The sequence below is a fragment of the Lasiosphaeria miniovina genome (assembly GCF_030549165.1).
Source record: "Lasiosphaeria miniovina strain SMH2392-1A chromosome Unknown B0T26scaffold_7, whole genome shotgun sequence".
Classification (NCBI taxonomy): Eukaryota; Fungi; Ascomycota; class Sordariomycetes; order Sordariales; family Lasiosphaeriaceae; genus Lasiosphaeria; species Lasiosphaeria miniovina.
This window is the reverse complement of record NW_026848226.1, coordinates 3,786,647-3,813,919: the sequence shown is the minus strand read 5'-3', so window position 1 is coordinate 3,813,919 and position 27,273 is coordinate 3,786,647. Positions and strand designations below refer to the sequence as shown.

The following is a 27,273-nucleotide window of genomic DNA, read 5'->3' as shown; positions in this document are numbered from 1 at the left end:
CTTTGAAGCCTAAAGAGACAAAGGTGACTGGGTTGGAATCTCCAACATGGCGGTTTGACGAGATCAGCCTTCGTCAAGTGAGATGGCTTCAAAAACTTACTTCACATATCTCTCAACCAATTACCATCAAACCCTGCGCACCGCCTTCCCCAATGGCCCCGTGACATGGCGGTGGAAATAGACCTGGGCCTCGTACTCGCTCATACCCTTTGTCCGCTCCCCAAACTCCAGACAGACAACAAAACAATGCACTGGGTGAACACGGCGCCGACCTGGTGCGGGAGCGTCCTGGCGCATATTTCCCCCAGTACGCTAGCCACCTCGGCGGCCACGACGCGCCCGCCCAGCCTATCCAGGTACGGCGGAGCGGCGGAGCGGATGTCCTTCCAGAGGGCAATCTCGAGCATGACGACGCCGAGCGCGTACGCGTCGTGGCTCTTGTCAAACCGCGCAGCGGGCCGGCCCCAGCGGCCCGGGTGCCGGTATAGGCTGTTGGGCAGCGAGTGGTCCTCGTCCAGGTACGTCGTCATGTCGCCGGCGCGCGAATACTCGAAACCGAAGAGGTTTGGCCGGCCGAGGTCGAAGCGGCCGACCAGAGGAACGAGTTGCTGGCCGTGGGGCCCTGGAACGGCACCTCCGTGGTCGTCGTCGCCGTTTGGCTCCGAAGCTGGTGATGACGATGGCGATGGCGATGGCGATGATGATGACGACGACAATGATGATGACGATGAGGCCGCTTCTGGTCCCGCTGCCATAAACGCCACGATGCCGCTCCGGATGCTCTTGTGCACCCAGCCCACGCGGTGGAAATGCTCCACGGCTACGGCCAGCGCCCAGGCAAGGTGGATGCGGTGCCCGAGGGGCACGAGCTTGTGTATCTTGTACAGCTCGGCGAGAGTCGCAAAGTCGTGGCTATTGCTGCCCTCGGGCTGGAACGTCAGCGGCGCCTCGAACACCAGCCCCAGCTCCTGTCGGAGACGGTCGCGGAAGAAACCGGCACAGGGCAGGATATGGAACCCCTTGCCCTTGGGATGACACAGTAACCCCGTCATCCTGCGGACCTGCTGCAGCGTCTGGGGGTACGGCTCGCCGCTGTGGTCCGGCGCCTCTTTGTACTTGTAGATTTCCATGATTACGGGGCGGCTGTCCATGGCGCCGAACTTGATGCGTCGGTGATATGGCTGGCCGCTGCTGGTGCCATCGCCCCGACTCGTAGGCGAGGAAAATACAATCTTATCACGGCTTATCTCGGAGCTATAGCGGCAGGGGCCGTCGCTAAGGACGGCCTGGCGGAGAGTAAGTGCTGCGTCCACGTCCGCCGCAGCCAGGAGTTCGTAGAAGCTGTCGCCACTGCCAAGGCCGCTGGGCTCTTGGGAGTCATGCGATAGGGCTCCGCCGACGTCCCTGACGTCGAGCAACAGCGGTGTCTCGACAGCCGCGCACACGGTGGACACGACGTCCTGGATCTCCCCAAGAGACGACTCGATGGGCTCTTTCTCGAAACTGCCGACCGCTGCTGCGGCAATAGACGCGTGCTCGGCCGAACTGGCCATGACCGTGTTCAAGCCGCGCAGGCAACGCAAGATCTCGGCCCTGGCGGGCGCGCTGAGCCGCTCAAACATGGAGCCCGGGGGGAAAGCCCCGTCTCTTAGAGCGCTCTGCATCCTTCGGGCACGGCTCACGACGGCCTCGATGCTAACAGCCGTGACATTTTCGGGAGGGGCCGTCTTGAGCCAGCTGGCGACCTGCAGGCCAGTCACGTCCTCTGAGAGCGACGCCTTGAAAAGGAGATAGCCAACTGACTTCTGGATGAAACCGCCTGACTGAGAGTCTGGATCTTGCAGGCGCTGCAGTCGGATCCGTGTCGAATATTGTCGGACAAAGTCATGGAATACCGGTGTTTCTGTAAGGGGGGGGGGGGGGGGTTTATAGTTCCAGTGCGAGACTAGTCGGGGGAGGGGCTGCGACCTCACCTGTGATCTTCTCGTCCTCTCTCAGCTTGGAGGCCAGGCTCTCAGACGATATACCCTTCTCAGCATGTTGTCCCAGTAATCTGATCAAGGCCCTCGTGAAGGACTTGCGTCCTGGCACTGGAGTCTTGGCCCCCTTTGCCGATGCGGCGATGAGCTCGAACCGGCCTCCATCGTCTTTGGAGCCCCGGGTAATAAGAGACGCATTGCAGCAGTCCAGGACCAGGAGCACATCCCCCCTGGCCGAGAACACCAGCTGCTGTGTCACATTTCATGAGAGTGTTGGACCCCCTTTCTCAAAGGCCGCCCACTCGGCCAATCCTTGTTTATTGGCGCTACAGTTTCCGGCGTAGTAGACAATGACGAGAGAGTCCCGCCGGCGAGACTGATTCTCGACAAACGTGGATATTTCCGAGTTGAGACGTCGGCGCTGTGAGCCGTCGACGGGGATGGGAAAGAACGAGACCGTCGTGTAGTTGTAGTCCTTTTCGAAGACGGCTCGGAGGTCCCGGTTTTCATCTTCTGCGCCGCCAAGATCATTCTGGGACCAAGCTATCAACAACACGTGAACTTCAGCGTAGGGGCTCTGGAGACTGGTCCCGATGCTGCTCTTGAATGACTCGACAACGTCGGCGTCGGTGTCGGCGTCGGCCATTGTGCACTTCGTCCAACTGTGTGCGGTCCAATAGATATTTCCACAAACTAGCAAGCCATCTACGTAGGGGGCGGGGAGAAGCGTAGGCTGCGCTGGGCAACAGAGGGCGGAAAGACGGCATGGATGGTGGTGCGGGCCGCGCCCCAACGCCAAGACCTTGGTCCACCACACCGGGCGTCGTATGTCTCCTGTGCCGGAGCCTTGTCCAGGATCACTTAGCAAAGACGTGAATTGCTCAAGACTCAATAGTGGAAGGCCTTTTTTCTTTGCGCATGGCACCGTCCTTTCCTTCCACAGTCCGCGTAATAACTAACTACTCGATCAAATTTACTCGGGAAAGGAATGGCGGCGTCCGAGAGTATCCGCGGCCGGACGAGGCCTGAGGAGGACGATTCGTCGTCGGAAGATGAAGCGGCAGACGTGAGCGAAAATCCCTTGCCCGCGCGATGGATCCTAGCCACTGACGGTTAGCCATCCACAGGCCTAGAAGACGGCCTCAGACACATCCTTCTCGCAAAACGCAAAGGGACGGTACCGCTCGTGAGTCGACGAATATGCCAACAAATCTGACGTATGTGCGCTCCTTTGGCCCAAGTAACGTGCGCGAAGAGGAGATGGGGAATAACAGCTATTGATGATATCGACAGTGGCCTAACGAGCCGCTGTACGCCGTGGGCGAGGTCGTGTATCTCGCCGCCGCAGGCTGGGAGCAGCCCGCCGGACCGTACGAGGTCGTGTCTAGCAACAACGAAAACTCGACATATGTCATCAAAAGGCTGGACAATGGTCATCAGCATCCACGTGCCGTGCCGGAGAGCAGCCTGCGAGTGCTGGCATGAGCTGGGGAGGGACAACAGTTTGCTGGATAGGCATCTGTCATGCAAGTGCTGGTTGGGGGGGGGGGGGATCCTGCGTCCCCTGAATGGGCGACCTCAATGCGCCGGGCAGTGGATGAGAAGGCCTCCAGGGGGCTGTGAGAAAGTGCCAGTTTCGCCCCGACCAGGCAGCCATTAGTTTGCAGCCATTACTTTTAGTAAAGGCATTTATTTGCTGCATTTTTCACGGTGCCCTCAAGATTAAATGAAGCCCCTGGAAACATTATGCTGTGTATCGGCCCCTCAAAGCCGTGCCGACGACAACGACGACGACAACAACAGCAACAGCAGCAGCATCAATGGCGTTGCCCCAGTTTGTGAGCCGCCAAAGGCATAAGGAGATGACCCTTGTCACCCCGATTCTTTCCTCGTCCGGGCAGTGTGTAATTAAATCCCGCGCAGTAGTGGTCGCACAGCATGCCAGCCCCGCAGAATGCTTCACCGACTGCCCCCCAAAGAGTACGCGTCCCAATCCCCCCCCCCACACTGGAGGCATGCGTCGCATTCTCTCAGCCAAGAAAGAATACATAGTCCGTCTGAACAAGTAGGCCCTGTAATTACTCCCATGCTGACGCAGGACCCTCTCTCAAGTCGAGGCGTTCCCCCGGGGTACCCGTCTCTGGCGGCCTTCCTCGGCAGCGACAGGGACTTTGCCATGTTCCGTAGCTTCAGGCGGCTGCACGCACGCGTGCTGCTACACAAGCAGGATGAGCTCGCCCAGCTGGAGCAGCGCTTGGACGGCCTCGACGATACCGAGAGCAAAACGAGCCCGTACTCCCTGACGACCAACAGATGCCAGGACGCGAAGGCGGCCGAGCGAGCGGCGCTGCTTGGCGAGGTAGAGGAAAAACTTGGCGAGTATAGTAATTAGACCTAGGGCCTAGCCACACTCGCCCCCATCACCACACTACTTGATTCGGGAGCTCTTCTGAACAGGCAAGTGGGTATTACATAGCTTGGGCAGCTGATTAGCCGTTTCTAGACAGCCTCCTCGCGTCGTTCCTCAAAAACCTCGAACGCCCCGAACCGGAAGGCGACCAAGTCAAGAGCGTGGCGAACTGGATGGATGGGAAGAAACCCCTGGTCCGCGCAGAGTCGGGCTTCCTCGGCGACTGGAGCGACCTCAGACGGGCGCGGCCGCCTCTGGAGAAGGGAGGCCTTGAAGTGTTCCTCGCGAGGTGCGCGGCGTCGTCCAGACTGCGTAGCATCTTCAAGGTAGGCAATTTCCTTCCTTACCTGACCTAAATGCTCTCCAAGAATGCTCGCTAGAAGAAGAGAAGTTTGGAACTCGGAGGTTTACTGAGCCTAGAACTGCTCATTTGCTGACCCGACTGCCTTGTGCTGTGTTGACTGACTAGGTCTTCTCAAAGGCTCCGGTAAGTAATTAATCCACCCTCAACCTGATAATTAATCAATACCTGCCCAACGGCCCTTCCCTGCGCGGAGTAAAAACGACTGGTTCTCAAAACCTAACCGTGCCGTCAACCGAAGCCCTCGTCCTCCCCCAGAACAGACGACCCCAACGTCCGGCTGCTGAACCAGGCCAAGATCGTGGCCGCGTCGCGCTCGCTCGCGACCGGGTTTGCCGTAATCGCCCTGATCGTCCCCATCATGGCGCTGTTGGTGTTGGAAACATCGGTCGGGCGGCTGCTGGGAGACGACGGGGGATTATTCTCAGAAATATTCTCAGAAACATGAGTCGTGCGGGTGGTGGAGGAGTAATAAGACGGCGGATTCCCATGGGGGGCCGTCAGCGCGGCTTGAGGTAGCTCTATTTCAGCCCGACGCAGCATGTCGATAATCTCAGTGATGTAGTCCATGAACCGCGTTTCCACGCGGCGCAGCTTGTTCAGTGAGTACAGCTCCGAGTGGTCCTGTTCGGCCCGCACGCGCGGGTGGAAGTCGAGCTTACCCGACTTCATGCTCTCGCGGATCTTAATGGCCAACTCTCGCGGAGTCCCCCCGTAAGTGAAGTTGCTAGGCAATTTGTGCCTCGTCGGGTCTGCGCCGGCTTCGAGGAGCGCCATGACGCCATCGACGTCGCCAAAGTACGCGGCGTCGTGGAGGGGTGTCCAGCTGGCGCCGCTGAATCCGTTTACGGCGTCCTGTGCGCACAGCTCCTGGCACTTGGCTAGAAGCTTGCGGACGATGGACGGACGGTTTTCGTCGATGGCCGCGGCTTTGTGGAGAATATTGTACTCCGCGCCCAAAGACATGAACGTGACCCCTGACCCGGCGGCTATGAGCATCATGATTGCGCCGAGCTGGCGGGCGGAGACTGCTCCGGCAAGCGTCTCTCCTCGGCCGAGGTCGGCGCCTTTGCGGATTAGTGCGGCCAGGACGCCTAGCGGCCCCTTGAGCGCGGCCAACGACATAGCCGTGTCGCCGCGGTCCGTCTCGACGTCAGCATCGATCCCCGGCACCTGCAGCAAGGCCTCGGCGGCAGGCGCGGCGTCCAAGATGGCGCAGAGGTGGAGCGCGTTGAAGCTCCCGTCGCCGGGGCCGCAGGCGTTGATATCACGGACATGCGACACGAGCAGCGGGATTTTGTAGGCCGAGAGGCGGCGCTGGGCGCAGCCGATAACCGCCGAGGAAACCAGGTTGCCCTCGCGCGCCTCGCACTCGGTCCCCCCTACGGCCCCGGCCCTGAGCAGCTCCTCAAGTATGTACGGCTCGAGATCAATGTTCTTCACTGCCACGAAGAGCGGCGTCTGGCCCAGCGAGTCCACGGCGTTGATGTCCAGCCCGCGGAGGACGAGCACGTCGATTGTCTCTTGCAGCGCAGCCCGGTGGCCTCGGCCGTGCGCCATGTATCGCGCAAACTGCAGCGTCCTGTGTCCGGCTATGTGGAAGACGGAGTGAGACCAGTACCAATCCCCACCGTGAGCCTCGCCGCCGCTCTCCAGCAGCAGTCCCGCAATCCGAGCATGGTGGTACATGACGGCTTAGTCGAGAGGGCTGGGGCCGGGACTGTGGCTCCAGTCGGGCTCTTCCTGGTCGGTCTGCATCCACTGGGTCCTGGCGTTGACGTCGGCGCCCAGAGAAACAAACGCCGTGACGATATCTGCATATCCCGCCGTCACTGCCCAGTGCAGGGGCGTCCCGTAGAGCTCCATGCAGCGATGCGGGAGCAAGACGGTGGTCTGGTCGTGTCCGGACGCCAGGAGCGACCGCATGCCTTGTAGGCGATCGCCTTGGTCAGCCCCGTCCGGCCCCGAGACGAGATGCCGCAGCAGCTCGGCGGCCTCGTCGGGATTGAACATGATCAGCCAGTGGAGGAGGTTTGGTATGTCGGTGTTGATAGCAGAGAGGGCTGTGCAGTGTTTCGCGAGCAGCATCGCCACGTCCAACAGCCCGTCTCGACAGGCCATTGTAAGCGCTTCAGAGAGCTCGTGGGGCTCGAACCGACCCCTTTTGACCAGGATTTCCAGTACCCGGAACGAGGCCACACTGATGGGGCCCAAGTTCAATGTCTGGTCTTCAGAATTGTTGGTATTTTCTGGCTCGCTTCTCCATAGAGCGCTGCCCAGGAAGATGGCCGGATTCCTGCACGTCACGTCGTCGACGGCACCGGGTGCTGTCTGTTCTTGACCTTGTTCGTCTAGTTGCAATGCCGTGCGAACTCGGCTGAAAATGGCCCGGGCGACTTTGTTCTCGCGTGCCGCTTCGAGGTGACGCAGTGCTCCCAGGCTGTCAGGGGCAATGCCGTAGCCGATCTGGAACATGAGAGCGAGCTGCAAGTGCGCCTGGGCCTTTCTCTCTGGGCTAGTTTCCGTCTCAAGTTCGCGTTCGATAAGCGTGGCGGCTTCGCATTGGTTATACCAAGGAGGCTGGGTTTTGAGGGCAGCCTGAGACGCAGTTAGCTAGGTAATTGGCCCACCAGTCGTCGTGCTCTTGCCGTCGTATAACTAGGTACAGATCAAAGGCCAACACGAACCATAAACATGTCTTCGTATCCGTAACGATAAGCCTGCGGTGTTAAAACGACGGTCTCTCTCCGCTTGGGCGCAGGAAGTACCATCAACTGCCGGGAGGGGTCAGCAGAGGCGTCTTTGGGAACAACGCGTACCCGAGAGCCCGCGTTGGGGGACAGGCGAATGCCGTGATTTTCTATGCTTTGGTTCGCGTTTGGTTTAGGATTCCATGGCTGGTGATCAGGAGGCCCTATTCTGCGTGTCGAGTTCCCCCCTAGCGGAACACGGTCCCCGATTTCAGCCGAAAGTGTCTTGACAATGTCATGGATTTGGTCTCTCTGCAAGATTTCGTCCCGCAGACACAAAGAAAGCGTGCGCTGCAACGCTTCGGAAAGATCGGCCTCCAGAGTAGTGGCGAAATCGTCAAGCTGTCCACGAAACTGAGGGTAGTTGTTCACATAATTGGCCATTTGCGAACGGGTTGGGTTCGAATATGGCCAGCCCTTGGCATGCACAGCAGACATCTTTGCTTCGTTTTCAGAGTGTCCCGAGGGAGTCGATAGCCGGTTTAAGAACTTGAATGCCAGGTCCAAGACGGCGTCCTCCTTCTGGTAGAATATCCGATCGAGAAAGTCACAGCATCCTCGCCTGGCTCGAGCCAGCTAGGTTCCACAAATGAATTTCCGCCATTGAAGGTCTCCCATAGAAGGAGACCAAACGAATAGCAGTCGGCCGCCTTGAACTTCTCGAACTCAGAGAGTTGGTTGTGATGCTGCTCGACCGAGTCCCGTCGTCGGCCACATATTTCGGGGGCATTGTACTTTGGGGTGCCCAGATAGTATTCGTCCTGACTGGCAAAGTCCTGCTCAAACAAGGCGGAGCCAAAACCTGCCAGCTTGGCGATAAAGTCGCGGTCATTGTTGGCTGCTTTGTGCGGGAAGTCGTAGATCAGCACGTTCGCGGGTTTGACGTCGCCGTGCACAATGTTGCAGTCGTGCAGGGCGCGGATGCCCATGGCAACGTCGAGCGCGAGCTGGCGCCTTTCGGCGAGAGTAATCACGCACTGGCTGGCGAACCGGGCCAGCGAGGCTCTGTCTGAGTAGTCCATGACGAGGTAGGGGCGAGTGGCGATCCACGGCTTCGCGGTCCAGCCCCAGCCTATGGCCGAGACAAGACAGCCATGCGACCGCAGCTTGGGGTGTGTCAGCACACGAATCTCGCGCATGACGTTGACGAGACACCGGAATGCAAGCGGCTGCTCTGCACGCGTGTCGTCCCAAGCGCCGCCGTCATAGTTATTGCGTCGGACGATGATGCGCTTGACCGCGGTGAAGTACGGCATGCCTTCGGGTGGAGAGAACAACTCCTTGGCTACTTCGAAGCTGCTGCCTTGGCCAAGATGGCTGATGAACGTGAGACGGTCGGGCTGGATAAAGGGTAGCTCGTTTCGCACGGCGACGAGAACGTCTTGCAGGAGACGCTCCTGCTCCAGGTCGTACCGTCGGGACGGATTGGTAGCGTCGGTATCAGCGTCGGCGTCGTTTAATCGCGAATCCCAGCCTTGGGTTTCGGTCGTCATGTTTGGCGGTTAGGTATTGCCTTCTAGACGATATTGTTGGAGATTGAGCCGAATAGCGCAGCGGGGAAAGGGTGAAGAAATAATTGGGTTGCGGCTGACCGCGGCTGCACCACCACGGCCGACGCCATCCAGTTACCTGCCTCGCTGCTCTGCCTCTCCATCGTAACATGAGGGGTGCCTTGGTGACCGGCGCCAGGGGGTCGCGGCGGAGACGGAACGAACGGCAGTGGATGGGCTTCCATGGCTCAAATATTCGAGGTCTAATCTTCGCAAAGTCAGAGGATACGCCGCGCCGGGTCGTCTACTTCGTGGTCGACTCTCGTATATCGCATCCATCGAGTTTATAGGAATATGTAGATGATACACTTGATGTCTGCGGTGTTCTGTGGATTGTTCAGAACTCTCGCGTCTTTGAGGTCGAATACGAAGTGTGCGACCAGTATCGAATCCACCGTTGATTCTGCTCGATGTCGCCTGCAGAAGGGTCGAAGAGCACCTTGTTTTGCTAGGATAGAAGCCACTCATTTTAACGAGTTTACTCCTAGGGCTATCGCCGCACAGTCGACTGCTTGAGACAGGGCTGCAGTAATGGTCGCTGTACTCGTAGAATCTAAGTTTGGAGGAAGCCATCTATGCCCGCGCCGGGCGCGGGAAAAGTATGTGGGCAGTGGTTACGTGTGGGCGTTGCACTGACCACCAAGCTAAATAGGATGCGGCCAACCAGGGCGCATCGCCTGTCTAGGCGTGCCGTGACAGCAGAGTCCTCACAGTCTAAGTGGTTGGTCTGCAGCAGAGTCCTGCAGACCTGTGCCAGCCAACCTGCTTGCAGAGAAATGGTAAGAACAGGACGGATCACGTCATGTACCCGTGCCCCGCCCCACCTTTTTCGTTCAGGGAACCTGACCTCCCAAAAAAAGAGTGGGGCGGAGCACGGGTAAGGCTAACCAGAGCCGAATTTCTTCAAAAGGTGACCCGCCGGATGGTGGTCGGGCACCCACCGCGGCCTGCTGGTTGAGCCTGCGATGAATGCACCCGACAGTGTCATGCGCCCCAATACCATCTAATGTTTTCGCGCAGAAGTCCCCCCCCCTCTCCAAAAAAAAAAAAAAAAAGACCAAGTGAATGCAATTCCCATTGCTCTTTGATCTCCTTCAAGATTGAACGTCATATAGGGGACTATCCGTCTCCTTTGTCAAGCGAGATCTAGTGTGCCTGCTCAGTAATACATCGCGAAGGCTTTGTATCGTCCCGTCTTTTGTCTTCGCTCTGGTGTTTCACCACATGGTCTAAGTGTATTGTGATACCTAAGGTACCTATTTGATGCGGCCCTTTTGGGATCACTTTTCGTTTTCTTCTTTTTTGTGCGCCACTCCTCAATCGCCATCGCCAACACCTAAATCCCATTCCGCATTCTACATTTGGCCAGTGCCGCCTAGTTTTTGCCTTTCTAACCTGCACATAAAAGAATTCGGATTCTTTCATCATGGTGAGTCTTTGCCAGTCCTCCCTGATCCATTCTTAGGTCCTGTGTATTTATCCCTTGTGTATGTCCAAAGACGCGGCGGCCGGAACTAACACACGCAGATTCCCCCAGGCGATCCTCAGCTGCCCAGCGGCTAGATAAAATCATGGCGACCCTCCACTCTCGCCTTGTATCCGACGTCGACGTTCAGGACTACCACTTCCTCGTTGATCCTATCGATCACCATCACATCACCTACGATGGCTTTCCACAGCGAGGTCATCTGGACGAGGCTTTTCTTGGCAGTAACATCAACATTGTAAGTTCATATGTTGCACTCGCAATGTAGCGATAATCACATACTAATGTTTTGGGGGTTACATAGCACTTCAACCCCATCACCAGCGAAATGTCCGTCTCCACCTTGGGCTACGCGCTCCAAGTTGAGCTTCTGCACTTGCTTCTCGGGAAATTGCGCGGCGTTATTGCTGCCCATCCTCAGATAGCGGATACCAAAGTCTTTCCGTTTCTGTGGGAGCGCGATACTTTCGCAGCCGAAGTGCCCCACCCCCTGATTTCCTTGTATCGATCAGCCCGTGATGTTACACCTTCTATTGTCATCAACACCAGCACCTTCGCCGGAAAGCGAGGCAAGAAGGGGGGCGTGAATACGTCGTCTAAGAGCGCTTCCGCCCACGTCATGACACGTTATCCCGGCCTCCAGACCATGGTCCGTCTTGATCTCGGCGGTCTGACCGTGGGCGGGTACGTGGATAGAGAGCATCTCGAGCATCTCAAGCGGCGCGTATAGCGCATTGCCGACCTTTCCTTGGTCCTCACTTGGACACGCGATGAACATGGCAACGTCATCGGCACTAGCGAGAGTCTCTCCAAGGATGACGGCGAGCTCCGTCTACCTCTCAGCGGCAATGGCAGCAACGTTCCCGATCAAGGTGTTGAGGCTGCTATCAAGGACAGCGAGATCTTAGATGCGATCCGTTTAGCGGCTAAAGCTGGACCTCTTGGTGGTGCCGTCCCCCGGGGCGACGACTCCCTTACCCTACAGTCCTCCGTGGTCCCCTTTCCGTCCTTCCGCCGCCACATTTTTGCCTCTTATTCTAACACAAACATCGTAGGCCGTGCTACTCGGCTGCTTGGTCTCGGTGACACGGCCACTGCCGCCACTACCGTGTTGGGTGGCCGCGGGGGTGCCCGTATGTTTCGCCTCCTCCCACATGCCGCGAACCGGGCGAGAGCTGTAGTCTCCACATGGAGCCGGATCTTGGCGCGGCTTCCTCGCAAGCTGTAAGCGTTGCGCGGGAAAGGGAAGAGGCGAAAGGGGAAGGGGGGGAACGACGGTGAATTCGTGCGCTGTCTCGATGGGAAGAGGGGTATTTTATTTGCTTTTCAGCAGAAGAGGGGTCTCTAGGTTTGCATGGCAGAATAGACATGCTTTGAGAAGAGAAGAGAAATCTTAGACAGGGAGAGGGAAAGCGGTCTTGAGTCACTACATTTTTTAAAAAAGGAGTAGTTCAGATAGCTAGTAAAACCAAATGAGGCTTCCTTTAATTACAAGGGTTTATATCGTGTGTGATTTGAAGAGGCGTTGAGATGCTTGTGGGCTCGGGGGCCCTACATCATACGGGCATCACGAATAGCCCGCGAGATAACTCGGAGAAAAAGGCTACGAGCGGGGAATATGCCAATAGACCCAGGCATAGTAGCGAGCCTAGCTCGCTCTAAGGTCTCGAGGCAGGCTTTAACTCAGAATTCGTCGGCTCCACCTCTACATTTGTAAGACTAGAGCGTAGCCACTGTAATATTGTCCGAGGCACTACCAGCAGAGAGGAAAGCGTCGTGGGCCGTCAACGTACAAGGAGGAAGAGGCGAGATACAAAGACCTCTAGCCGCCACAGGACCTATCCCCTGTTATGACTCTTGTAGCAACTGATATTGGATCAAGGCGAATATACAGAATTTTACCAGATCCAAAAGTTTCACGACGTTGAGAACTCAAAATGCTCTGTCGAGTGGGCGGGCTATGAGAACCGGACCTGGGAACCCAAGTATACTATCCCGCGTCGTCTTACTGAGAAAGCCATAAAGCGTAATCGTGACCTTTGCATTGGGCCGTAGCTAGTCAATGTATTTAGCTAGCGTCAGTAGGGGTGGAGGGAGGATCTTCTTTTCCCCTTGCTCTCTTTTCCCTCTGCATACCTGTTTATATAACTTTCCTCTTTTCTCCCTAATTACCATTTATACACCTCTACATCAACAGTCAACTCGAAAATGTGAAAATAGATTCAATCCAATATAATAGCTGGTGGCCTGTCGTATTTTCCTGGCGATTACCCTTACACTACGGCCCTCAACCACCAACAACCAGAGACGAGAGCGACCTGTGCAAAGCAGATTCGCTAACAAGACACGCCAACCTAAATCCTCCCACCTTACCTCGACTATAGTAAGTAACAATAGATCGCAGCATCTGCAGCAATACTAGGCTAAGTCGAAGTTAAGCCTGGAGGACAGGGCTCTAAAAAGCGGCCATAAGCGCTAACTAAAAATTCGCGTACGTTTCGTATAACAATGCCAAAATATACTGCAACTCAAAGGCTTCATATTTGACTCGATTGGGCCTTTCTTAAGCATTTTTAACTCGCAAATGGCTGCATTTGGCGTATTTGTATTCAAAATTTACATTAATGCGAGCGCTACGTCAAACCCAATGGCTGCGGCGTCCTCTAGTCCTGTAATCGTCTTGACTACGGATCGCCTTATATGTGATGCTGCCCTTATGGAAAGATGTGGTATAAAGGCACTTTGTCAGAAAGGCCTTACTGCTTTCGGCATGGTCTAGGGTGCCCGGGCAGGGCCCGCACAGGGCACCTAATTAGACCGCGGTTTTACCGGGTCAAATTGGTCCCCGGGCCTGCAGGGGCAGGCCGGTTTTTCCTTCCTAGAACACAAGACAATACACAATTGGAATACCCTCATTTTGGACTGCTTTTGCATGCTTTTGGCTTCTGAGACACTTGGCCTGCCAAAAGTTTCCGCCCATGGACTTCCGACAGCCAAGCTTGGACGAGGTGCTAAATTCGAAATTCAAGTGTCGGCAGTAATAACCCTGGTAAAGGCGCGCTCATTCTCGGGGACTGGGAGGGCGCCCCGCTCACCGCCGTTTGACTCGCAGATCTACGGCGCACGCAGATCTACGGCGCACGCAGAGGACACCGTTCCTAACCTTTCTCTCAGCCTACGGCGTGGCCAGTCCAGGAAGTAGGAACAGTCTCAACGGGCCGATGAACTTTGCTATTGCCTGACAGGTGGCCGGTCTCCCGTACGTAGCTGGCAGCTTCGGACTTGTGTTAGACGAGGACTATTCTAAGGTCAGCAACGTGGTAATATCGGAGCAGGACAGCTCCAGCATAAGTTGGGTGTCATTTATCCACCTTGGCGTTTGAGCATGGACGGCATCAGAGTGAAGAAGCCATTTGTATTGCACAAAGCAAAACTTAAAAGAAAGAAGCATAGGAGAGTCGCCAGCTCTGCCGGCGAGCCTTAGCACACGAGCCACACTATTGACGGCCACACCCGCATTTTGTGCTTAGTTTTCCATAAGCCGCCTGCCAGAAACCGCAGCTACCCCGGCGCCACGTTTCCTTCAATTGTACCACCATATAGTGAGACAGTCGGGCTTCCCCAGCCCACCAACTTGAAAGATGGTCTCTCCATCCCTCCCACACCGCGTGACGGCCGACGTCTTGCCCGTGGGCAGCATGGTGCTCATGAAGCCATGCACGACCGACGCGCCGTAGCCCAGAGCCATGCCGACCTCGCTCCACTTGGGCGGGTTCGTGAACGCGAGGTCGCGGTACCCGACGGCGGCGCGCATGCCGCCGTCAAACACCTTCCACCAGGGGTCGAAGGCGAGGTGGCCCTGGCCGGCCGGAAAGTCGGTGGGCGCGGGGATGACGCTGCACTCGCCCAGGATCCAGTATGACAGCCCCCTGCCCTCGGCCGAGGCGCCGAACCCCTTGGCGTATAGATCCGACGAGATGGTTACGGTGCCGCCGCCGGGGAGGCCGCCGTTGGTGAGGAAGTGATGCGGCCACCCGTGGCCGTCGCTGAAGGCGACGTCCACGTTGTTGACATAGTACCACGCCCATTCATTGTATCCCCTCGCGTCGTCCCAGTAGTACTGCGCGTCCACGAAGCGCGAGGACGCCGAGTGCAGCCCCGACCATAGGCCCCAGCCCTCCTCGATGAAGGTTGGCGACAGCCCGTCGCCGTTCATCAGGTAGCGGCCCAGGGCGATGGCACCGTCGCGGCGGGACGGGCCCGGGAGGCGCGCCAGGGTGGTGGCGCTACGGGGCGACCTAGTGGCATTCAAGCCCGGATCGTACTGGGGGAGGCTGGGGCCGGGAAGGGCGCCCCGGTCCGGGTTGGTGATGTTGGGCAGCGGCTCCAGCGCGCCCTTGTCGCTGGCGGGGATGTAGCCGACGAGCAGCGCCGTGGCAGGGCCGCCGGCACTTCTGACGGTCGCGTTGAAGCGGAAGACGGGCTGGATGTGGGCGGCGCCCGAGTCGTAGAAGCAGAGGTCGACGTGGCGGACCGTGGCGTTGCCGTCCAGCCCGGACTCCGCAAGCTTCTCGGCGATGCGCGCCCGGATCTGGTCGGGCCTCAGGGGCTGCAGAGACGTCCCCTGGCTTGTTGCGGGCTTCCAGGCGTGGCGCAGCCCCCGGATGTTGCCGCTTGCGTCGAAGCTGAAGACGGCCTGGCTGCCCGGGCCGCAGACGGGGTGCGAAGCGGACTCGTACGGGATCGCCCGCCGGACGGCGCCCTCGAGCAGGTACGAGGCGGGTGGCGACGGCTCCTTGCGGAGAACCTGTCGCGAGCCGTCGAGCCGGGAGCCGATGACGATCCCGGCGAGCGTCTTGTCATTGGCGATGATAGAGCGATCCGCCATCAGGATCTTCAGGAGCTCCCCGTTGAGCTTGATGTCGCCCGGCTTGAGGGACGGTAGGTCCGGTAGTACAAACGTCTCGTTGGTCTTCTTGTCAAAGCGGCCGACGAGGGTTTCTCGGCTGTACCAGTACCTGCCCGAGTCGTCTTCGCGCTCGTCGATCCTGGCGCCGCCCCCGGCCGCCCCCTTGATGATGGCCTGCAGCTTGTCTTGGGGGAACACGAGGGAGTGGCCGAGAGCATATGTGGGGAGTCTTTCCGTATGCACGGGCAGATTGCACTCAAAGACGGGATGGTGTTCAGTGGGGTTGGCTACCTCGGCCGGAACCGCCAAAGCGGTGCTGACGAGGAGGCCGGCGAGTGCCAGGGCGGACCTCACCGGGTGCATCTTATCTGATGTCGAGTGGCCAGATGTTGGAGGGGAGTCTGAAGAGCGTCGAGAAATGGTTTGCGGAGACAAATGGGCAAACAGCACGCTTTGAAAAATGTCGACAGGCTCTTTTATGTCGAGGTGGATTGTCGGTTTATTTACAGGGAGGCTATGCAAGTCGCCGAACATTAGGGCAGGTCGTCGACCTGCGCAGAGTAACTTTGCACTTTTTTGTTTATCGGGCCACACCCAGGGCTGAAGTGTTCTCCGAGTTGCTGGGGAGCCAGTCGCACCCAGTTCTCTCGCGGCATAACATGTGGCTTTGACACAGCCCTGGGCTAGCCAATCCAGATTTGCGAGACAGGAACGCAGAGGAAGCGATGCACACGCAGCCGCGCATTGCTCCGCCACCCCGTATCACACATCGGCCCAACCCAGCCAAATCCGACCGCCGCCCAATTGACAGCGCGTCAGCCAGCTCCGAGCACCATGAACTCTCTTAATTACGTCGTGCTGTTGTAATTGTTCTGATTCGACCGTTTTTGGTGCGATTAGAATTAAGTGTCGTGAGTCGCGAATCAGTGAACACGGATCGCTCAACCTCGCCTCCTCGGTGAGCGTACGCAGCCTCGGGCACAGCCAATGGCGTCGAGATCAACCTGCTGCAGTACTTGAACGACTCGAGGCAGACCACCAATGCCAACATGCTTCCATCGCCATCAACTGGATGGACCAAGGGGGGCTGAGCCGCTCGCCGACTACTTGGCCGGAGACCGTCCGGCCCCATCAACCTCGCATACGCCGACAAGTTCATGAAACCTCGGCTTCAACCAGCTCGACTGCTTCATCAACCAGCTTACCCAGACGACCATGTACTCCACCCAAGACGCCTCGACCCTCCGCACTCGCCGCCTTAACGGCCTGTACAATGTCCGGTACGCTCCGAGCGTGGTCTTCAACGCGGCGGCCGGGCCGCAGCAGAACGGCTCCGTCCACGCCCGGCACCAACGCACAAACAATCTCCGACTGGCAGCAACAGCAGGCGTTGCACCAGTTGCAGCAGTTCACACCCTCGTCGCTGCACCCGGGCTCGCCGTACCAGGGCGGGGACAACCACTACCCGTACTACTCGCAGGGTACCGGCCCGCCGCCGTCGGACCACAGCCGCATAGGCAGTCCCGTGATGAGGCAGTCCCGTGATGGCGCAGCACCCACGCGCAGCACCCACGGGAGCTGGCAGCCGCCGGTCGAGATTGGCGTGATGACGGATCCGCCAGTTGAGATGGATAGCTCACCGGTGCCCAGCCCTCAAGGGCGGCTCCAACAACTTCGGCATCGTCACTAGCTTCCGCACGGCGGCCATCCCGCACGACAAGGTCTGGGGCGGCATGGCCTTTTCCCCAAGCAGATCATCCCGTCGGCCGTCGACGCCAACCCGGGCAGCAACCTGGTCTGCATCTTCACGCACATGCCCGACTTCAAGGACATCGTCGTGGCCGCCCTGCCCGAGATCATGAACATCCTCAAGATGGCCTCCGTCTCGGAGATGGCCTTCGAGCACAACATCCCAACGCGCTACCACAACAACACGTGGTTCACATCGTCGTTCCGCAACGACGCGCGCATCCTGGCCCGGGCATCGGAGCTGCACGACGCCCTGGTGGCCGAGCTGCAGGCCTTCATCCCCGACGGCGACTTCATCACGCAGTGCCTGTTCTAGCCGCCGCCGACGCTGTTCATCGAGAACTCGGCCGCCGCGGGCGGCAACGCTATGGGCGTGGAGCGCTACCGTGACACTGTTGCGCCGCACGAAGGCGTGCCGTAGCTGGCCGTGGTGATGGCGCGCACGTCCGAGCAGGAGGCCTTTGCGTACCCCAGGGTGAAGGCCCGGGTGCAGGCGGCCAAGGAGTTCGCGCCGCAGGGCATCGACGGCGGGCGTGGCTTGCTGGACTGGGCGTGTCTGAACTATGCGGACCCGAGCCAGGATGTGCTGGCGAGCCCTGGGGAGGAGAATGTGCCAAACCCCATCCTCTGGTTGCCTCAACCTGAGTCTCCAACATCCCACCTCCTCTCTCGGCGTAATTCGGAGGCCAACCGCAGACGCCGGCGTCGATGCGCATCACACCCGCGTTTGCCGTGTGAGGGTGGCATTTGCCGTGTGAGGGTGGCGTTTGCCGTGTGCGGGTGGAATTGGGGCGTGCATGGGATATTGACCTTGAGTGGACGGATTCAAGTTGGTTGCAGACAGCATCGTGGACAACATCCAGGCAGTCTCAGCGCTGCTGTGGTGATTTTGCTGCTGCTGGTGGTGGTTGCTTGCTTGCTCACTTGCATGGGATACTGGAGGGCACCACGGCGACAGTCAAAATGCCAAAGCTGAGCTTTGCGTGTTTCCATTGGGCTTGGAGGCTCTGGCTGCCGCTGAGTAAGGGTTCCCCGCACCGCATCTTGCTGTTGTGCGCCGCAGCTGCGCCGCTTTATTGATCTGGGTCCCCAGAGGGTGTGGCGGCCCTCACCGTTTCTGGCTCTGCATTAGCCCCATGTCAAGGCTCGCTTAGGCCATGGGCTGCGCGTAACTCGACTCCCACATTGGTAATGGTTAATGATCTCTACATTGGTAATGGTCAATTTTTAGTAATGTGTAAACGTAATACCGAACAGACACTCGGGCGAGGAACCATGGGCATAAGCGGGATCCCGATCCGGCCGAATTCCACTGCCAAGAATCAGACCCGGGTGTTCGGGCCAATCGACGGCCAGGTTGGAGCCACTGCTGATGGTTTGAAGATGGGGCAACAGTCTTGGTCAGCAGCCCTCGTCAGCTTCCTACATGTATGGCACTGCGGCCTGGCCAATATGCCGAGCTCTCTTTGACTTTCTCTCAAGGCTTCCAACCCACCTCAGTTACAACGTTGCGCTTAGAGCGGCAACCTCATCGCCGCCACCTGCGAGCGTCACTCTCTGTTTGCCGTGCTCGAGCACACATCTTCAACACAGACTCGATGGAGACCGGGGCCCTGAGTCTATTCTACCATCTTAGCTGTGCTCTATTATTCCCAATGCAACCCCGCCTTCCCTGGCATTACTCATGACGGCAGCAGAATGGTCTGACCTGAGGTCAGGCTGAGGTAGTGAGACTCCTCCAACGGTTTCTGCACGAAGCCGGAGGAAACAACTTGCCCAGGACTAAGAGCGAGAACGGCAAGGCAGGCTGGCTGGGCAGGCTGGGCTGGGCTGGGCTGGGCTGGGATGGGATGAGCTGGGATGGGCGGGGATGGGCTGGGATGGAAGGATAAATACCGCCATCTCTCCCAACCGTTGAGGTTTGGCTTTCTTGAACAAGCAAGCCATCGGCACATAGCCCTATTCCCTCGCCCTCCTGTCTCTCCCCCTTTGAATCCTCGTCTCAACAGCTTGATACATTATCGCCGCCATGAAGCTGGCCGTTATTGCTACCTTTCTGGCTGCGACCCTCGCCATGCCCTCGGCCAACGATCCCACTCCAGTTGTTGAACGGGATGAAGTCAACATCGAAGCCCGCGGAGAGCTCAATGAGCGTGGAAACATCGTGAGACGCGTCGAGGGCGTCCATCTCGTCAACTGCCCCACGTACTCGCTCGTCGTGGTAAGAGCACCTCTTCCTCCCAAGAGACCCATCTCCCCGCAGTCGTGCGGTTGACTGACAGGTTTCTTCGCCACGGGCAGTATTGCCCCAACGACGGCAATTGCGGCACGTACCCCACGGGCAGCAACATCGTCGCCTACAGCTACATCGCGGCGTGGGAGGGCGCAACGTACGGCGCCACCTTCACGAGTGGCGTGACCTTCTACTGGAACATCTACTCCAACGCGCAGTCGTATGCGAACTACAGAAATGTCGGCTGGGGCGACAACAGCTACACCAGCTTCGTCTGCCGCAAGGACGACCAGCACATCATGTTCTATAACGGCGCCGGCGGCGCCTGCAGGAGCATCTACTACTGCCTGCCCGGCACCTGGAGCTCCACGCTGTTGAAGCGTGCGCCCCAGAGCACCGCGACCCCTGTTGCTCCCCCGCCCGCTACCGTCAGTCCCTAAACTGAGTGCGGAAGCTTGTGGAGAAGGCATGGGAAACTGAGGTGGGATTCAAGGGAAGAGGTATGAGAACTTGAAAAAACATGAGGCAGTTCCAGGTAGTAAGGTACCTCGGGCAGTTAGTAAGGTACCTCGGGCAGTCCTATAGGTAGCTCAACCAACAAAACCACGTCGCTCGTTACTCCAGCCCAGGAAGCACTGTGATAATGTTTGATTGTCCCGACGAATGCAAATCAATTTCTAGTGGAACCTGGTCTGGTCGGATACCTACTTGAGTCCCTGATTTTACGAATTCCAATAAGTAGAGTCGTATTCAACGTCTTAGCCTAATTATCCCAGCAGCTTCCAGCTCCACGGCGCTGCACTAGCGTAAGCCGATCCCACCATCCATCCATCCTCTGCCCATCACCATCGCCGGTTGGCTTGCGCCACCAAGGCGAAAGCGAGGGCAAGTCCGAGCTCCTTTAGGAGGATCCTTTATAAACGACGCCCAGTCAGATTTCAAAAATTTGTTTTCTCCTTCCCTCCCAACCGCCAAGCCCCCTTTCACCCTCAACCAAGACATAAAGGGAAAACGAAAAAAGAAAAAACGAAAAGCAATCACCAGCAAACCACTAAAATGCACGCCCTCCTTTCAACCTCCCTCCTCCTCCTCCTCCTCCTCCTCCTCAGAGTAACCATCTCCCAAACACCACCACCAACCCGCATCCCACTAGCCTGTCTCCCCAACGGCACCCCCCCTCCAACCGCATTCACCAGCACCTACGCATTCACATTCAAACGCGGGCTCAACTTCGACTTCGTCGCCGCCCAACCCAGAGCCGCCGCGCAGGTATGCGACTTCGCCGGGCCGATGATCGGCCACGCGCTGGGCGGCGTGCCCGGAACAGCAGCGACGCTTATCACGCCCAACGAGGCCACGCTCGGCGCGCTCGGCTATGTTGCGTCGACGGTCCTGGTTGCCGCGCCCGCGGGGATGGCTGGCGTGCTTAATGCGCTGCTGGCGAATGGCACGTCGGAGCTGTATACCAATCCTGAGGATATCGTGCGTGCGCTTGCGGGGCAGTTGGATAGGGATGTTACGGTCGTGGGTAGGTAATTTTATCGAGGTTGTTCTGTTCATAGGTTTAGGGTTTTCTTTGTTTGGTTTCCAACCGAGGCCTCCAGCTCGTCGCAGCGGTCCTTGAGGCCGTCGATGCCCCGCTCGTCGCGGTTCAGCGCGGCGCCGTGGTCGTCGATCCTATCGCCCTGGCCATCGACGGCGCCCACGACAACCTGGAGGGCGCGCTCGAGCCTGTCGATGGCGTCCTGCATCCTGTCGCGGTCGGCGGCGAGGGCGGCGATGGTGCGTGTGATGCACTGTTTGTGCCAGGAAACAAGGTGTGAAGAAGGAGGATTCCTCCAAAGCTAAGGTTTGGTGCCTACGCTATGTAGGCTAATGCACGGGTCACCTTCCTTGCTTATATAAGCACAGCATATAAGCATAACAGTGCGCGCCTGTTCGTCGAGGTGTAGCGTAGGAGGTTGGCCGCCCGCCCCCGCTCAGCGACGATGCCCTGCGGGACGGCGACCGTGATCAGCACAGGCATCAACTCAAATATGTTCAAATCAAACGGTCAATTATAGGCCCTGTTGTCAGCCAAATATGTGGTTTTGGGATATAATTCAACCAAATATGGATCCAAAAATACTTGGGCATTTGATAGACATCTCCCATTGGCCAGGCCATTTTTTGCGGGGCTTTCGGGGGTTTCCTGGGGCCTGGGCGCCCTCTGCCCAGGCCCCAGACCACAAGACTGGCCTTCCCCCTAGGCCAACGTTGCATTCCTGGCCCGGGAAAATCTCCGACTACCAGGCTTCCACATGCCGTTGACGCTATAATGTAACCATCACCACATATGTCGACAAACAGCCTCGAATCCTTCCAATCCCGCAGCGACCTTCCCTGCCTTGCTCCCGAGCCGCCGACAAGATGCCTCCCTCGACCGTTAATGCCGCGACCCTCCACACGGGCGAAAAGCGAGCTTTGGCCCTCATGCAGAGGCCATCGCAAATTGCAACGCAGTACGAGGAATTGATCCGGCAAGACGAGAAAGAGCTGGCGAATTAACCGATTACCATACCCCCCCACCCCCAAACGGATCACCCTAGCAGTGGATCACCCTTTTACACCAAAACACTCCCTTTTTGAACAACAATAACGTAGTCAATTGTGAAGCTATTCGCAAGTAGGCAATTGAGCCAGTTATGTAATTGCATGTAGTTTAATCTTCGTATGGATTTGTCAGCCCAGAAGCCCTGCTTTTTTCGCTACATTGTCGCAAAGTGACTCCAAGTTAACTCCAAATTAGCTTCCTGACATTCTTCTCCCCCTACCTTTAAGTGGGAATTGCGTCTTGTACTACCATAATGTCTGAATAAAGTAACGATAATATGGCCAATGCGTACCTAGATGTCACAGACAATAAGCTTTCCATTTGTCAATCGGCTCAAAAGCATGGAGTTCCTTATACAACGTTGAACCGACGACTCAACGGAGTCCCCCCCAAAGAAGAGGTCCTCCAAACACAACGCAGGCTCACAGAGCCTCAAGAAAAGCGGCTCATTGAGTGCATCGTCAACAGAAAAGACTCGGCTTTGCTCCGAGTTACTCAACAGTATCTAGCATTGCTACAAGACTCTGTAAAGAAGCAGGGCAAAAAGACCCTGTAGAGGAAAACTAGATTTTTAGCTTCAAAGCTAGAAACCCCGACATTCGAGCCAAAGTAGGCAAGAGAATGGAAGCCGTTCGTTTTAACGGGTTTACTCCCAAAGTGTCAACTGGTACTTCAATATAAGGGAGAAAGAATATCGCAGCACTTGTTGACAAGATCAACTTCATTCGCTGCTAAAAGGTAGTCAGGGAGGAAACGTTGACAGGAAGAACCATCAAATCATCATTCCGGACGACCGGAAATTGGCCTGTTAATAGGCAAAAAGCCCTAAAGTCTAAACCACCCAGAGATTCACCAAGACAGGGCAAAGACCCCTGAACCCCCTGTCCTCTCTAGAATCCCTAGTATACCAACTACAAGACGTCAGATTAGGGGTTTTAGGAAAGGAAGCAGTCCCCGGACTAGATGGAAGTTCCAGAAAGCTGCGGCGGCCGTTGAGAAGCTTCAGGCCGAATTGGTACTCAAGCAGCACCGTATTGAAGCCCTGGATGCTCAACTGGAACGTATTAAGCCCCAACAACGAAGGAAAATTCCCAATCCTAACAAGCGGTTCATAGACCTAGGGAGGATACTACTGGGCGGCGAGGTTCCCGCAGAGCCTCAAGCAGAGCCTCAAATTGAAGAGGTGGATGATGAAGAAGAGGATGAAGAAGAGGCTGAAGAAGAAGAGTTGCCTGCAAGAATGATAAGATTTGGCCGTGCACTTCGTGTGCCAGCACGATATATGGATTGTAGTGTTTTGGTGTAAAAGGGCGATCCACTGCTGGGGTGATCCACTGCTGGGGTGATCCACTGCTGGGGCATGGTAGCTTTTCCGGAAATCCGCAACACGCCTTTGCTGTGCTTGAGCCACTCGAGGAAAGGGAACCGGCCGTCTGAGACTCGTGAACCCCTTGGCTGGGTTTTTGCATCAAAACCCAACGGATGGTCTCATGGTGAACTACTAGGATTTCGGAGTGCCGAAACGGCATTGAATCAAAGTCGGGGGATTTCAGAAATTTTTGCCCTTTGGAGATCATCTCCAGATCTTTTTCCGCCAGCGACAGAAGTGAGATTTCTTGTTCGATAACCTTGACAGCATCGTCGGCTTCGCTCTTGTCCCTGCCACGCAAAAGGGCCTGCGCCATGCTCTGCAGCTAGCCATCGAGTTTGTCAAAGGTTGCGGACTAGTCTATTCTCAATTTTGACTCCTCGTCTCGCAGCGCATCTCGAGTGTGGAGCATGGAAGTGTGTTGTTCTCTGACATCGTGCTTTGATGTCGGTAATTAATCCGAGTCGTGGTTTACTGGGCGCACATTAGTATTGGAAAGGTGTGCAAAGCTATAGCCCCTTTGAACCGACTTATTCTTCCTTCTAGCTCTTTAACTTTTTTGCTGCCGAGAAGCGCCTTGAATGCGGCTAAGAAGGCCTTTAATGGGCTCCGGGATGCCCCCGGGTCTTTGAAGCCTCTGAGAGTGTCGATTAGTTCATTGCAAAGGACTTAACATTCCGTGGCGAGCTTTTCAAGAGATCTGGTATTCGAACCAACTCTGGAAGAGTTCTGGCTGTTGGGCTGCGCGGCTTGGATGACCAGGTTCGAGCTGAAGGTGTTCAACGAGTCGTAGACCGTCTCGAGTTCAAGGTTGCGTGCAGTGGCATCGTGGACAGACCCGGCAATCTCAATTCCACTAAAAACGAGAGTAGAAACAAAGTCAACAAACTAGGCGACATTGCTTGCTAACCCGAGTATCGTAAGTGGCTCCATATTTGGGGATGCCGACTGGTGGGTGATTAGCCTGGCGGGTGATTAGCCTGGCGAGATGGATTCTTCCCAGACGAGGTTCAGGGGATGGATTTGCTAGGCCAGGCTGCCACAAAAGCGTGGGGCCGTGGCCAGCTATAGAGGTAGGGAGAAAAGGTGCTGAGGGACTTAACGTCGGCGTGCAAGGGTGTTTCCAGTAAGAACACAGCCCCAAGAGGTGGCCCAACCGTCTTCATTACTCGTCTGCACCGCCACCATAAGCCCGGACCACGCCGCCCACACAATGGGTGTGATTGAGGCTGCGACTAAGTTAGGTGGGGGGGTAAGCGAACACTACTGATTTAGAACATTTTGTATAAGCAGGAGTCCCAACTAACCCTCCAACAAAAGAAAGGGTGATCTTTTTATTTACAAAACTTCAATACAATCTTTGATATCCTCTGAATCATCCGCTTCTTCCGCATCTTCTAAAACCTCTGCTGCACGCCCTACAGCTCTCTGGGCCTCACGAATAGTCTGAATATTCGCAAAGGTGGTATTTGGATCTTCTTCAACCTTCTTCTTCTTTCTGGCTCTTATTGATTCGAGAGTGTGTTCTAGACCTTCAATCTTTCGCTTCCTAATAGCTAGTTCAAAGGCCTGTTCATCCAAAGCCTTACCAATCTTTCTGAGGAAGAGCTTATCCGCTGGCATTGCTTTGATGATGCGTGCGAACTTCTTTGCCTGCTCAACGTAATCACGTGCCTTTCTAGGAGTCCTCCACTGCACCCGATCGTTTCCATAATCCTCCAGGATTGGCATACGGAGTGTGCGAACCTCTGGGGTAACTATAGTAGTTCTTAAGGGGCGTGAAGTATTAGAATTCTTGAGGAGGAGTGGGCTTCTTAGCGGTTTGTTGACATTCAAGGGCCAAAGGCCTGATGCCTTCCATCCTGACTTAGCATTACTCTTAGTAATTGCCTCTGTGCGTGAAATCTGGTAGCATTCCAGAAACGCACGTTTTTCGGCTACAGAAGAGTCGTCAAAGGCGTTAGCAAGAAGGTCCTCAAGCCGTCTGCGATAAAGTCGTTTTAGGGGGCCAAATATGGCCAAATCTAGGGGTTGGAGGACATGGGAAGTATGGGGAGGCAGATAAATAATGTGAATATTGTTTGTGAATACCTCCCACATATAATCGGCAGTTGTGTGGCTGCCATGGCCATCAATAATAAGGAGTCGTTTCTCAGAGGAGTTTGCTGGCTTGGTGAGAGGAATGAACACATTTTTTAACCATTTGAGGCTTGTCTCATCGGTAGTCCATCCTTTCTTAGTTGCTGTAAAGAACCAATCCTGAAATGGCTTCATATCCAAAGGAAACCATTGTTGTTGAACGCTTTTCCCCTTAAAAATGACCAAAGGAGGAAGGCAACGGCCAGCTGCTGAGATGCATTCGACAAAGTGGTCCAAGTGCGGGTTCCAGGCTGTTTTTTTTGAAGCGCCTTAAAGGCACGGCTCCAATGACAAGGCCGTTGGTTCCTCTGCCTTCCATAATACCAGATTCGTCCTTGTTCCAGCGATTCTCTGGCTTAATCGCCTTGATAGCTGGTGTTTGGAAATGGTTGAACCAAGGTCGAATTGTTGACTCTGTAGCGCAGTTGACGCGGACCGAATCGACTCTCTTGGCCCTCTGAGTCTTCAAAATTCGATTGCGGTTAAGAAAGGCACGGCACCACCCCTTTCCAAGTGGTAAGGAGTCCCCCCTTTCAGCTAGAATACGGCGTGCAAGCTCCCTGATCTGTGCATGTGTAGGGGGCAATCCTAAATCTTGTTGAAGAAGAATCCATTCGACTAAACGATCCTCTTGGGTCTGTGTAAGCCTTTGCTCATCTTGATGAGCAACATTTCGAGTTAGGAAGCCATGTAGACGGCCATAAAGGGTGGAGGGTGGAACGTTCCATTTTCGCGCGACTTTGCGTAATCGATGTGTTCTGACGGCTTCCTCGCAAGCCTTGCGGAGGTCTTCTTCTGTATATGAAACCATTGTCAAGAGAAGAATAAAACGAATTGAAGATGAAGAGAATTGGAAAAGAATTGGTTGAGTTATGGGCTTTTTATATAAGAGGGTTGGTTGTGTTCCTCGCTTATCTAGAATGTTCTGGATCAGTGGCGTTCGCTTACTCCCCCACCTAACTTAATGCAGTTGCTGCAACCCAGAGTGTCAGGCAACCGGAGTCTGGTTTTTTTCTCTTGGCGACGCGCCGTCCCGAACAAATCAACATGTTAGGTGTGCAACAACAAAACTTCCCTCCAAGGTCCAATAACTGCTCTGCTATTCATTGTCTAATTATCTAACAGCCTGCAGCTGTTGAGTACCTAGGTAGGTTTCCGAACGACGGCTGAGGCGCCTAACACCCCTGCCTACCCCTCCTACCCAGGAACAGCACCGAGGACAATGACTCAAGCCACCCCAAAGCCAACATTCTCAATCTTGGGTACTGTCAGCCTCCTCCGAAAGACGTTGATCACAAACCAATCCCGAAGGGACTGGCTGGGTTTGAAGATAAATACCCTAGCAATCCCCCATATGTCTTTTCCAAACATCATCCACGCAATCGACCTTGACGGCGATGGGCATTGAAACTGCCTAGAAGAGCCTGGGCGACGAAATTATCAATGTAAGCATCTCAGCTCTTGTAGTCACGATTACTAACTCCTGAGATGAGGTTCAAAAAAAGGACTTACCAAAAGAGCCCGCTTCCAGCAGCAAAATTGCCGCCTAGGAACTGATCATCGAATTAGCTTGTGCTAGCATGAAATGGGTACCGTGCATAGGTTGGTGGGCAGGTGGGAAAACGCAAGGCATAAACGTACAAGTTGGCAGCGATAAGGCTGACAGGAACGAAAACTGATGCCATCCTTGACCAAAACAGGTGAGCTAAAGCCCAGAGTCCGACGGAAGCCCGTTGGTACGAACT

General features: G+C 56.1%; 10 protein-coding genes across 10 annotated transcripts; 7 read left to right on the top strand and 3 right to left on the bottom strand.

Annotated features, from left to right (window-relative positions):
• Nucleotides 1-126: 126 nt before the first annotated feature.
• B0T26DRAFT_744079 (uncharacterized protein) lies at nt 127-2,625 on the bottom strand (the record flags this gene model as incomplete). The annotated part of the gene is made up of 4 exons (XM_060444355.1): nt 127-216; nt 246-1,903; nt 1,974-2,209; nt 2,282-2,625. 4 exons carry the CDS (start codon nt 2,623-2,625, stop codon nt 127-129), a joined length of 2,328 nt encoding a protein of 775 aa, XP_060292122.1.
• A 554-nt stretch (nt 2,626-3,179) lies between these two features.
• Nucleotides 3,180-3,464, top strand: B0T26DRAFT_756430 (uncharacterized protein; the record flags this gene model as incomplete). Its single annotated transcript, XM_060446095.1, has 2 exons — nt 3,180-3,200; nt 3,273-3,464. 2 exons carry the CDS (start codon nt 3,180-3,182, stop codon nt 3,462-3,464), a joined length of 213 nt encoding a protein of 70 aa, XP_060292121.1.
• A 253-nt stretch (nt 3,465-3,717) lies between these two features.
• B0T26DRAFT_790743 (uncharacterized protein) lies at nt 3,718-4,769 on the top strand (the record flags this gene model as incomplete). The annotated part of the gene is made up of 4 exons (XM_060446851.1): nt 3,718-3,959; nt 4,092-4,363; nt 4,483-4,715; nt 4,758-4,769. Exons 1-4 carry the CDS (start codon nt 3,934-3,936, stop codon nt 4,767-4,769), a joined length of 543 nt encoding a protein of 180 aa, XP_060292120.1. The 5' UTR covers nt 3,718-3,933.
• Nucleotides 4,770-4,981: 212 nt separating this feature from the next.
• B0T26DRAFT_680607 (uncharacterized protein) lies at nt 4,982-8,993 on the bottom strand (the record flags this gene model as incomplete). Its single annotated transcript, XM_060440511.1, has 5 exons — nt 4,982-6,342; nt 6,472-7,348; nt 7,438-7,524; nt 7,570-8,022; nt 8,052-8,993. 5 exons carry the CDS (start codon nt 8,991-8,993, stop codon nt 4,982-4,984), a joined length of 3,720 nt encoding a protein of 1,239 aa, XP_060292119.1.
• Nucleotides 8,994-9,999: 1,006 nt separating this feature from the next.
• On the top strand, nt 10,000-11,477 carry B0T26DRAFT_728881 (uncharacterized protein). Its single transcript, XM_060442925.1, has 3 exons — nt 10,000-10,479; nt 10,578-10,774; nt 10,841-11,477. Exons 1-3 carry the CDS (start codon nt 10,314-10,316, stop codon nt 11,264-11,266), a joined length of 789 nt encoding a protein of 262 aa, XP_060292118.1. The 5' UTR covers nt 10,000-10,313; the 3' UTR covers nt 11,267-11,477.
• A 2,642-nt stretch (nt 11,478-14,119) lies between these two features.
• Nucleotides 14,120-15,808, bottom strand: B0T26DRAFT_680605 (uncharacterized protein; the record flags this gene model as incomplete). The annotated part of the gene is made up of 1 exon (XM_060440510.1): nt 14,120-15,808. One exon carries the CDS (start codon nt 15,806-15,808, stop codon nt 14,120-14,122), a length of 1,689 nt encoding a protein of 562 aa, XP_060292117.1.
• An 852-nt stretch (nt 15,809-16,660) lies between these two features.
• Nucleotides 16,661-17,510, top strand: B0T26DRAFT_680604 (uncharacterized protein; the record flags this gene model as incomplete). Its single annotated transcript, XM_060440509.1, has 3 exons — nt 16,661-16,725; nt 16,772-17,127; nt 17,167-17,510. The coding sequence occupies 3 exons, from the start codon at nt 16,661-16,663 to the stop codon at nt 17,508-17,510; spliced, it is 765 nt and encodes a 254-aa protein (XP_060292116.1).
• Nucleotides 17,511-17,627: 117 nt separating this feature from the next.
• Nucleotides 17,628-17,932, top strand: B0T26DRAFT_756423 (uncharacterized protein; the record flags this gene model as incomplete). Its single annotated transcript, XM_060446094.1, has 2 exons — nt 17,628-17,804; nt 17,891-17,932. The coding sequence occupies 2 exons, from the start codon at nt 17,628-17,630 to the stop codon at nt 17,930-17,932; spliced, it is 219 nt and encodes a 72-aa protein (XP_060292115.1).
• Nucleotides 17,933-19,343: 1,411 nt separating this feature from the next.
• Nucleotides 19,344-19,777, top strand: B0T26DRAFT_620093 (uncharacterized protein; the record flags this gene model as incomplete). The annotated part of the gene is made up of 2 exons (XM_060436059.1): nt 19,344-19,415; nt 19,496-19,777. Coding segments are annotated over 2 exons (354 nt in total), but the record flags the coding sequence as incomplete, so codon positions are not given.
• Nucleotides 19,778-20,083: 306 nt separating this feature from the next.
• B0T26DRAFT_876051 (uncharacterized protein) lies at nt 20,084-21,974 on the top strand (the record flags this gene model as incomplete). The annotated part of the gene is made up of 3 exons (XM_060448077.1): nt 20,084-20,909; nt 21,032-21,209; nt 21,826-21,974. Exons 1-3 carry the CDS (start codon nt 20,484-20,486, stop codon nt 21,972-21,974), a joined length of 753 nt encoding a protein of 250 aa, XP_060292113.1. The 5' UTR covers nt 20,084-20,483.
• Between the last annotated feature and the right edge of the window lie 5,299 nt (nt 21,975-27,273).